The sequence below is a fragment of the Ammospiza nelsoni genome, chromosome 3 (genome assembly GCF_027579445.1).
Source record: "Ammospiza nelsoni isolate bAmmNel1 chromosome 3, bAmmNel1.pri, whole genome shotgun sequence".
In the NCBI taxonomy this organism is placed as follows: Eukaryota; Metazoa; Chordata; class Aves; order Passeriformes; family Passerellidae; genus Ammospiza; species Ammospiza nelsoni.
The window spans coordinates 1,496,536-1,508,158 of NC_080635.1; the positions used below are offsets into that span (position 1 = coordinate 1,496,536).

General features: G+C 47.1%; 1 protein-coding gene across 4 annotated transcripts in view; it reads right to left on the minus strand.

The window, feature by feature from the left end:
* PLCB1 (phospholipase C beta 1) overlaps positions 1 to 1,252 on the minus strand; it is a 288,021-nt gene extending 286,769 nt beyond the window's left edge. For all 4 annotated transcript variants that reach the window (XM_059467224.1, XM_059467223.1, XM_059467225.1 and 1 more), the window contains exon 1: positions 916 to 1,252. In XM_059467224.1, coding sequence (XP_059323207.1) covers positions 916 to 1,014 — 99 coding nt within the window. In that variant the 5' untranslated portion in view covers positions 1,015 to 1,252. The remainder of the gene's footprint in view (positions 1 to 915) is intronic.
* Between the last annotated feature and the right edge of the window lie 10,371 nt (positions 1,253 to 11,623).

An 11,623-nucleotide genomic window follows, 5' to 3' on the forward strand; every position in this document is an offset into this window, starting at 1 on the left:
CAGCGACAAAAGAGCGAGGGAGAACAAGCCGAGTTACACGTGAGCTGCTCCTTCTCCCTCCAGTTGTGGCTGTGGACGTCTTTAGCAGAGCCAGGCTCACAGCAAACGCACAAGAGCTCTGAAACAACCCATGCTCAACACTTCTCCTGGCATTCAGGCTGCCTGTCTTCTCTCCCAGCCATTTCTCTGCCTCAGCTCAGTCTCCCGATGGCACACTCAGACTTTCTGGGGCACCTGCACCGCGCACAGCCGGGGCCGGACCGCCGGAGCAAAACCCAGAACAGGACTCATCCTGCAGGCTTTGAAAATGCCAACTCTGCCGGTGAGCTCTCCTTTCCTCCAAAAGTGTCCCGGGCACAGCCAGCGTGCCAAGGAAGAGATCCCAGCTGCCCAAGAGCTGCTCTACCAAAGGTGAGGTGGAAACCACACTCCTTTCCTACTGAGGCTATATAAATGTAAAGGGAAGCAGCAAACAGTGCAGGGAAAGCAGATGCGATGGTGAGGCCAGCCTCATGCCATAAGGAGCCAAGGAAGACCAAGAGTACCCGAACTGGGAGAACACACGGGGGCTTGACAACTCCACCAGAAGGAGCGAGATAGCGAGAGGAGCAGGAGCCAGAAGGAGCAGGAGAGGCTGGGAGGAGGAGACGGGAGGTGGAACGAGAGGGAGCAGGCTGGAACAACTCTGCTACGGGCACAGAGGCGGCAACACGCACACCGAGAGGCGGCGGAGGAAGGCGCTCCCGAACGGAGCCAGCCCAGCGCGATTCCACAGGACAGCCGTCCCACAAAGTTCGCCCGGCGTTCAACCCCTCGGCGGGGCAGGGGACACCCGGCGGGGACCCCTCTGTGGCCCGCAGCCCTCCCGCCCCGTCGCCCCGCAAACCCCGCCGCGGGAAGGGCAGCGCTACTCACATCGTCCCACTTGACGAATTTGACGCCTTTCTTGAGCGTTTCGGAGACGCAGACGGGCTTGAGCTGCAGAGCGTGCACCCCAGGCTGTGCCCCGGCCATCTGCCCCGCATGGACGCCGCGCTCGCTGTGCCCCGGCGCGGAGGAGCCGCGGCGAGCGGCCGAGGCGGCAGCGAGGGACGGAGGGAGGGAGGGAGGGACGGACGCCGGAAACCCGGCAGGGAGGCCGGCACGGGCGGCGAGGGCGAGCGGCTTCAGTGGCGCTGCTGGCCCAGGGAGCTGGCGCGGCAGCGGCCGGGGCGAGCCATGCGGCGGCACATCCTCTATATACGGCCGGCCCGCCCGCCGCTCGCACACACACGCACGCACGCAGGGCACGGAGGAGCCGCCGCGCTGCCCGCTCCGCTCGCTCCCTCCCCTCCTTCCCCGCCTCAGCCGCTCCTCCTCCCGCCAGGCTCGGCCCCCGAGGTTCCCCCGCGCCCAGGGCAGCGCCGGCGGCGCCGCGGCGCCACCTCCCGGCTGCCGGTAGCGCCCGGTGCCTTCTGTACAGCGCAGCCCCGGCCGCCGGCACCGCCCGGTGCCTTCTGTACAGCGCAGCCCCGGCCGCCGGCACCGCCCGGTGCCTCCTCCCGGCTGCCGGTAGCGCCCGGTGCCTTCTGTACAGCGCAGCCCCGGCTGGAATGGGAGACGCACCCGCCTCCCGCCCCGGGAAGCACACATTGGGCTCCGGCACCGCTCCGAAATGCCCAGGAGAAGGCAGCGAGAATGAGTGTCCCTGCTTCTTGTCCCGCTCAATCTCACCATGGACCTGTGAAGATCAGCCAGCCCAGCATCCCCACCAAGGCAGGGGCACATGGGGTACGTGACACAAATCCGTGGCCAGGTGGGTTTGGGATGTCTCCAGACAGGGAGACCCCACAGCCTCTCTGGGCAGCTGTTCTGCCACCTTCAACACAAGTTCCCCCTCCTGTTGAGTGAAACTTCTCAGCTTTGAGGGAACAGTCATGGCAAAAGCAAGGGACAGCGCTGAGCCCGCACAGCGATGCCAAAAGAGGAGCAACTTTTAATTGAAAGAGTGGCGCAAACAATTCCCAAAGCTTGGCGCTTTAAATACACAGAAAGTGCTTTACCGCGGCTTTTTGATCTCCTAAGATGAAGAGGCTTCCTCAGAACAAAGGAATGTGACCTTAATTCAGGTTTTAGGTGTACTCAACTCAGAAGGCATGAAGATGGAGAAACATCCTCTCACCCAGCAAAGTTCAGAATCCAGAGGTTTTTAAGGCAAATGTGAAGAAAAAAGTGCTCCACCAATGACCTCCTCTCTGTGAGAGCCCCTGTGCAATCATAGATAAAGCATCAGATAACACAGCACATGAGATTGCTAATTTCTCTGTAGGGGTTTCCAACTGACCCCTGGGATTTAGGAGCACCAGGCCAAACTTCTGCTATAGACAAAGCAAATAGCACAGAAAAAAAAGTCTTTGAATGTATTTTTAGCTTAGTTTGGAGGAATGATATTTTAAAAGAGTACTAAGTAAATTTTTTTTTTCAATCTGAGCGTGGAGATGTTGGTTCTGTTTTTTTTAATTAAAAAGCCACAAAACTGGCATATTGCACTGCTGATTTGCTCTTACTGTAAAGAGTCGCTAAAGCTTTTCCTCTTGGTCTTTTGCAGATTCTCCCTCTTCAATGAAAGGTTTCTGATTGCCTTTAGTGGGAGGTGAACCTGCTCCCTCACCATAGCCCATGCATACAGCAGACACATTTCAAGGCCAATTAACCCATTGGATCTATTTTTTGTTCTTCTCAACCTTCCCTGCAGACGTGGGTGTCACTCCAGTCAGGATGAGAGCCTGCTCTCTGCCTGCTGTGCTGTAATCCCCAGCCATTTGCCATGACTTAAAGCTCAAATAACCAATTCTGCCTTTGGATGGGCTTGCTCAGTGATGGGGGAAAAGGGAGAGATTTTCAGGGCCATTTTCACAACTGCCTTTTCATATAGCATACAAAAGAATGGAAGTGCTACTAAAACCCACAGAAAATAAGAGCAGAGAGTACTGGTGCCACAGAGCTGACTCACGATCCCTTAAGCTCTTGCATTCCCAGCAGTCTGCGGAAATCAGACCTTGGGAAGATGTAAACCTGCCAGGGATGGTGGCACTTCCCAACAAACCCACAAATCCACTTTCACTTGGCCTGGACTCATTTACAGCCTTTGTTAGGGAAAAAACAAATCACAATTTATGATATCTCAGGATTCATGATGATGCCAGAGGCTCCCAGCAACCATTGATGTGAACATGGAAGAAGAGGGCCTGTGGATTAGGATGGGCTCTGATACTGGTGCCTGTCATTACAGATGGGAAGTTTTGTCTGGAGCAATTCTGTGCAGACTTCAGTATATTAATCTGATAGTATTTGCCTGAGAGAAACACACCTTTCATATGGCAGTAACCTAAGGAATTTTCCATCAAAAGAAGAAGCAGCACCCAAGGAAATGGCATGATGCCTGAGCCTTTTAAACAACAGCTCTGCAAAGTGCCTATGATTCAGCCTGTGCTGCAAAATCCTGGGCTCTGTGAAATCAGTGGGAATTTTAGTTTCAACCCAGATAGCTGGCTCCTGTGTTACTGCTACTGCCTCACTGGCATCTGCTGCAGGAAGGAGCGCAGTTCTTGGTGCCTGGTGCACACTGCCAACACAAATTCAGAGCTGTCTCAGTCTAGTTCCTTCTCCACAAAGCTGGGGATCGGCGACCTGGAAACCAGCCCCACTCAGCAGGATTGTTACACCCAGAAAGAGTACAAAGATCTTGTCCTTAAATGATGGGACCAAGCCTCACAGCAGAGGAGCCAGACACCTTCCTCCACAGCCTCAGTTAAACACCTAAAATGCTTCTCTGCTATTCCTTCACTCAGCCCCTTCCAGTTCCAAGAGTGAAGGAAAGATGTGGTGCTAGGAAAAAACCCACTCAGCAATAGGCTTAATCAAGTGGTTATTCCAAATCCTACAAATCAGATGTGATACCTGCTGCTCTCATGTTACTGCAAGAGATATTTCAGGACATTTTTCATTTCTCTAGGTTCAAAAATCCCAGCCTAGACAGTCAAGGGATTGCCTTGCATGGATAATAAAAGTTGTTAGAATGCAATATACCCATAAAGCATTATTTTTTATGTAAGGGGCTTAGGTGCCAATATTTCATTTCCAGGGGCATAACTGACTACACAATGTTTTAGATACACATCTGGATGTGTGTGTGTAAAAACAGGAAAGGAGCAATAATTGATGTAAATAACAGATGGCTTTGACCAAATAGCCAGGTCAAATGACAACATGGCAAAAGCTACACAGAAAGCCTCTGAAGTGATATGAGAAATGCACTAAAATCTAAATTTACTGTTTTAAATTTGGGTTCAGAGAAATATGTATTAAATCTCTATTTCACTGGCTATCCTGAGTTTATTGGTGTAATTCTAGGTCCTGAAGAGAAGCAGGGGCCCCAGCCTTGCAAATACTTCCCTGCAATGGTGCACTGAGCATACAAAGATTTAAACCTAAGTGTTTGCAGGATTTGGGATTAAAGCTATACTTCTAGTGAAGCTGAGCTTATCATCCTAACTGCATTTTAAATTGGGTCAAATGATACTCTAATTATCAGTGGGAGCAGGATCATTAAGTTCTATGGAACAACTCTGGAAAAGAAATAGAGAAGTCTCTCTGATGAAAGCTCAGTCCCTCTGATAAGCAGCTGCTCCACATCACGCAGGCAGCAGAGCTCCCCTCGACCAAGGAGTGCCACGAGGTGAGCTGAAGCTGCCCTGTGTGCTGAGAAATGCCCCCTTCCAAATGCAGGAGTCACTGATTTACTGGGAGAGCCAATCTGCCCATTCTCCTGTAAGCTGAGCAGTGTGTGGATGTTCAATCTGCTCCCCTCACCAGGTGCCACACACACAGACCAGCAGCCAGACACAGACCCCATCTTCAGGAGGGAACTTTGGTGGCACATATTCACTCAATCAGGTGGCTGAATGCAGAGTGAATATGAAACTCTGGCACACAAACCACCACCATAGCAACACAGACAGCCTGGCAACAGCAGCTGCTGCTCAGAAACTGGGAGAGGAATCTTGTACAAGAGTCCATTTCCCGTTGAAATCATCGTCATTTTCCCTCACATCATAATCACAAATGTCTGTATAATACTGGGAGAATAAAGATAAATGCAGTGTGATGGGAATTATGACACAAACCATGTCTTTGTGTAAATGAAGTGGCTGGGTCACTGCTACACTCACTGGAACCATGTTTTGTTTTGGATGGATTGTGACCTGAGGCACAGCTGGCACCTGTGGAACTCCACATCACCAGAAACAGCCCACAACCCCCAGAAAACACCCTGTGTGCAAAAGAATGAGGATTGTTTGGACAGAAGGTGCTGCTGGCAGAATTCCTCACCCATGAGATCTCTCACCCTGCTCTTTCTCTGGGATGGGCCCTGCTTTGAGAGGCCCTTCCCTGATGCTGCTCCATCCCAAGGATCCTCTCCATGTCCCCTGACACTGCCTGCCCACTTAACCTCTGCTAAAAACCCCAAACTATTTCCAGAACAACCCAAAATTATTGCTATTCTCAGCAGTTAAAATGGCAAGTTAAAGAACCAGCTAATGCATTCCTTAGGATGTGTTAATTCACCTTTTTGGTACTGGAACCTGTTCTTGCTTCCCTGCTTAATTTACAGCATGATACATTTTCTTAACAGATTGTTAAAACCAGTCCATAAAACATACAGCACATTTAATAATGTTGAAGTTAATTATTAAAGATTTCATGGCCTACCAGGTTTGTTAAATCACAGGTGGGGTAAACTGCCCCTGACTTCAAAGCTGTGCATTTGTTTATCCCAGTAACACGTGCACCTTTGCCTTGTTTTGTTCTCTTCCAGCTCTTAACTTTTGTCCCAGCTGCACAGGCAGATCAGAGCCCTCTCACCTGCTTTAATTCACATCCAAGCTGAGCTGTGAGGTGAACTAAAAGACAAAAATATCCAAAGCAGCAATTGCCTTGAAAATGCCCACCCCTTCTGTGGAGCAGAAATTGTGCTCTGAATGAGGAGCTGCTGCATGAATGGCACCTCTGTGCTCCATGCAAGGACAAGAATGCTGGTTTGTGCTTTTCTTGCAGGGTCTGAAAATCACACAAAGCTCATGTCATCCTTCGGGGGAACCAAGATGCTTCCATATTACACATAATGAGTCAGCACACACTTGCTCTGGATTCCCAGCTCCAATTCCCACAAAGTTTCTGCATGTATTGCTGTGACAGAGCAATATTTAACTGACAGCTCCCAGCTGCATTTCCCATTACCATGGTGGAGTCATGTCCCATGGTAGCTCATTTATTTCAGCCTAGCTTACAAGTCTGGTACAGTTAAGAAATATATTAAAGCTGGTGGCAGGGTGGTTTGTCTTTAGAAAGATGGGAGATTATGAGTCTGAAGAAGTGCTCACAGATCTGGCACAATCCTCTTTCCTTAAACTCAAATGAATTCATCTTTTGAGTCTTTCTAGATGGCTTTTGTCCATTGCATTCCTAAAGGCAAAGAGCCCAGCACACACATACCCTGGATTCTGGAGATCACCAGGGCTTGGTTTAAGTACCCTAAAAGTTAAGGGTCTGCACACCAACAGGACTATTTCATTCCATTAAACATTTAGAGAAAAAGTGTTTGCAACTCATTCAGATGCTAAAAATTTAAGGAGAAAATTTGTGTTTCTTTTTTTGCATGGTAAACTCGATACATTTTCAATTTTTACACTTCCCAATTGCTGTTTTTATCTCATGATACTCCTAAATTAAAACAAAGATTTTGATGGCATACCTTCTCTTGGAGGAGGCCACTTGAAACTTCATGCCTTTCCCACTGACACTTTTCTCTAAGCTCATTTCAGAAATATTCTTGTAATAGCCTGTCATGAATCAGACTTTCATTACAATCCTGGCTATTTTACAGAGCCTGCAGTTGTGAAGGGTGAAATTCCACAACTGACACAACATTAGTCAGAAAGCAATAGGACACCATTTACGTAGCTGCAAACACTTCCTTTCAGCTTTGCTTCTAAAACCTGGAGCAATTTTCCTGTGATGCAGGTCTTTACGCCACATCTCCTGCGGTGGATTGAAACTCTTAATGGCCAAAAAAAAAACCAACTCAATTCCCAGTTACTTTTCAGAGAAGCTGAAGAGTTTTTAATATTGCTAACCTGAATAAAGCTCAGGTCACTGACAACACATGGAATGGAAGAGAGGACTCAGCCTCCCACAACCTGTGAGCTGTCCCAGCCCAAATTCCAGTGCCTCAGCACAGCAGCGCCCTCCAAAATCACAAAGCTGAATAATAAACTGTAAGCTATTATGGCCTAGACAAACTGATGCTCTTCTTAATATTCACAATAAGCATTTTCCAACATGCAGTGTATTTTCTTGATAAAAATTAGAGCCCCCTTCACCAGGAATGAAGAGTTTTCTAGGATTTGAGGTGAGAGCACAAAGGCTGGGATGCAGGCTCGGGAATGGCTCTGCTGCTGCTCCTGTCCCTGTGTGGCAAGGAAAGCACTCACTGCCAAGCAATCTGCTCCAACAGGGTGCCTGCTGAGCAATCAGAAACATCATTTACCAACCAGGAGACACTGAGACACTGCCAGGGAAAGGAGGAGGTTCAACAGGGCAGGAAAAATGCCTTTTACATGGCCACATCTTGATATTTATCGGCAAAACACAGCCAGGAAGAGGAGAGGGGGAACCAGCCAGTGTCTCTATTCCACAGCACTGCAAGATCACTGCAAAGTGCTGGTATCAGATATTCAGCTCCACAATACCCAAAAGTCCCCTTGTTCCAGGAAAAGGGAGAAGAAAAGGACCAATAGCTTAAACTGAAGGGCCCCAGTCATACTTGGGTTGAAGCCATTCCATGAGCTTTGGTGCCAGTTCAGAAAGGCACTCTGAAAGCAAATAAATGATCTTGCAATTGTCTTTTTGCTGAGATTATGCAACGGTTTTGATGAAATGGCTCATGATGAATTTAAGTTTCAACATTCATTTTCCCAGTAGTCTTGTAAACACATAAAAGGTCACAACATATAATTTCAAATAAGGAAAAGCAATTATTGTAAGGAAACCTTATGTTTCAGAGCAGCCAGCAGCTAAAGAACTTTGAGCAAAACAAAGCTGAGTGAACATCACAGGCTATAATAAAAAACACCTCTTGACTTCTCTTCACAATGAGATTTGCAGCACTCACAAGGAATGCTTGGCACAGGTGCTCATTTGAATTAACATTCTCCCACCAGTGTTGCCACAGTGAAATCTCAGATCATCTACCAGCAGGTTGTCTGCTTATAAAATTCATCTGAATGTAGATGCCAGTTAAAGAAAGTATATTTTTATTTATTTCAGAAAACACAGAATAACAGAAGTTACTTGCTTTTACAGTACCAAGAACACATTAAGGGATTTCTACACTTGTAATACACCAGGGATTCAGGCAGGAGTGCAGCCTCCTTCTGCACAAACACAATTTCAGCAGTCTGCAGTGTTTGTTACAGTCTCTGACACAAAGGAAGCGTGCTCAGAGCAAGGATTATCACTGCCCCAAGAGACCATGATCTTACAAGAAGTCTCAGATAAGCTGAGACCCAAGTCCAGATTTCCAAGAAACCTAATCAAGTAGTGTTTCTCTGTTCCCCTTCATGCCTTACAACACTGATAAACCAAAACCAAAAAAAAAAAAAAAAAAGATGTTTTAGATATGATACAATAGCAAGAATCAACAGAGCAGTGTAGAGAAAAGATCTTGTGAGCAGCATTATATAAATAGCAATCCAAGAGGAGTGTTTAATAAATACTGGTACCAAGTCTGTCAATAAAATTCTAGCCATTGATGCCATCTCAAAGCTGGCACAATAGGAGCTATTATTGAAGAAGGATTTAAATTAAAGCACAGCTGCCTTGCAGACTAGTTCAGAAATGCACCTAAAATAGAAGGGACACAGCAGTGCGACTTCAGCTTGGCATTTCAGACCAAGTCACCACAAATTCAATAACGTGAGCTCATCACTGCAATGCCAGAGCAGCACAGCCCTGCTTCAAAAACCCAAGTGCCTGATCACACACAGCACTGGTCCTCCCTGGCACTTGACTGATTTCCATTGAGCTGTAGGTGCTGATTTCCTTTCAGGATCAGCTCAGGAGAAATTATTTTCGCAGACAGAAATGGCACATAGGAGCTCAAAAGACCCTGAACATGGGCCCTTTCACATGCAGATTCATGGCTGGAATCCATTTGTTCAGGAGATGCAAAATGGATCCATTTGTTCAGGAGATGCAAAGTGCTGCCATGTGACTGTCCTCTGACAAAGGCAGGCTCCCAGGCTGTGAAACAGCCACTCCAGAGCCAGAGCTCCTGCCTTCCCCTGCCACTGCCCACCCCTGAAAACCTCCTTCTCACCCACCTGAAAATGGACATGGCTGTTGCCTGATAAGGGACTTGCAAGCTACAATGAGCATGTAAGTGTACATGGAATATTGCTAAAAATGCCAGCTGCATTGTAGAAATATATAAAAGCACACCAAGTTCTGGCACTGGAGACACAGCCATTGGTTTGGGAGCAGTTCGCTTCCCTGGTGGAAAACTGTTTCCCTCTAATCTTTTTGTGGAAATAGTCAGGCCCTTCATTTCCATAGCAAAGTGTGAAGGTGAGGAACTCAATGCCCAGATTCCATGTCCTCAGGATCAGCTCTGTGGCCTTGTCTGTTCTATGGGTGAGGTCTCTGCAGCCAAGACCCCCCTATTTAATTTTTCATCGCCTCCCTCCACTGGGGAAGCCCACCTACACCTCAGCCATGCCCCAGTACCTGGCCTAAGATCACTTCACTCTGTGCCAGAAGTGTTTCAATACCAGAGCGTTAACAGAGGGGAATAATTCCAGTTTTGGTGGGAGCATGGATAACATTTGGAGTCACCTAGCAAGTTCAAAGCAAACTGCAAAGATTCAATACCACAGAAATGGCTCAGAGCCCCAGGAGCATAACCCAGCAGGGCTCTGACATCCCATCACTCGCCAGCGGGAAATGGGCAGCTTCCAATCTGCCGCTGGGTGCCAACCACCTCCATCTCCTTCCTGAACTGCAACTATACTTTGGAATATCTGATCTCCACAGACTTCAGCTGAAGAGCTTTAAAGCTCTCACACGGTGGGCAGATCACTGCTCTCCCCTGCTGCAGCCTCTGGCTCACATCTGCTCAGATTTGGTGTCTCGGGAGGGCTGGCACTCACTTTGGGGAGCTCTAGCAAACACTGCTTGGCAGGCCCTGAGTGGCCTGGGCAGCAGATGTCCAGCGTCACCTGTGGCTTGTTTCTGGCAAGGCACTGGATTCTGTACTCTCCCTTTTGTGTGTTTCTGACTCATGAAATGGCTTGGAAGGGACCTTGAAGACCATTTAGTTCCACCAAAGCTAAAAGTGCAATTATCTGACAGATGCAGTTTATTCCTCCATTAAAAAAAAAGCATTTCGAATAAAACTAGATACTGCTGGTAGCTGAACATGGTTTTTTTTGAATCTGCTGTTCTCAGGCACACATCCTTGGCAAGAATTAACCTTTTGGGATAGTATTTTCTCAGCACACTCTATTGTTAGGTATTTAACAAGAACATCGGGTATGGAATTTTCTGAGGCGGGAGAAAAGGAATTGGTAGGCTTTTTTCCCTTTATGTAAGTGAGTGTTACATGCATGTAATCTATGCATGTACACATTCCTAGTTATATTTAACTAGGAATGTGGTTTGCAGCACAACATACAAGTATTCCACCTGGACATCTCACTGAAATTTTTCTTTCTTTCCTAAATCAAGCACCTACCACATGGAATAGCTATTTGAATTTGGCCTGCACTGCTCCTAACAGCTTATCTCCAAGAGGCTTTTCTGCATAACTTTTTTCTGTAAAACATCTCATGGCTCAGAAAACAGGACTCCATTTTTACTTGAATATATAAAGCTGCAATGAAGAGTCTTAACCCCAGTGAAAGACAACATCCTTTCCAAGAGAGAGACAGGCACAGCTCTCCTCTAATGGCAGCATTTCTGTGTCTGAGAAAAGGCTATTAGGAAGATACTGCCTTGCAGTGCTATAAAAACGAGTTAAAAGCCATCTTGCTGCCAGGTATTTTATATCTACAGCTACTCAGAAAACACCTGTCATCTCAAACTTGAGAGGGGGAAATGTACAACACATCTTCATGGGTGGAAAATGAAAACAGAAAGGTTGCTTATGCATAATATATAGTATCACCAACAGGTTCCAATATATGAAAACACTGATTAATATTTAAAGGGCTATTATGTGTCCCCTAATGCCAAGTGATGCAAGGTCAGCCGTGCATGAAAAATAATGACATTATCAACGGGAACTGCATCAGGTGAAGATATTGTGGCAATAATGGAGTTGCTGTCCATATCTCTTCAGACTTGTTTTCTTTCTAACTCCCCAGTCTTAGGTGTTCAGTTGTTGGCAATGAACACAGACATTTCTGCTTGTTATAAATGTAACTGCCACAGTTTGTGATCCATTAGTGAGCTATTTTATATAAACCACTGTAATAGCTTGGTGATTTACACTCACTATTTAATTCTCTTTCCATCAGCAGCATTC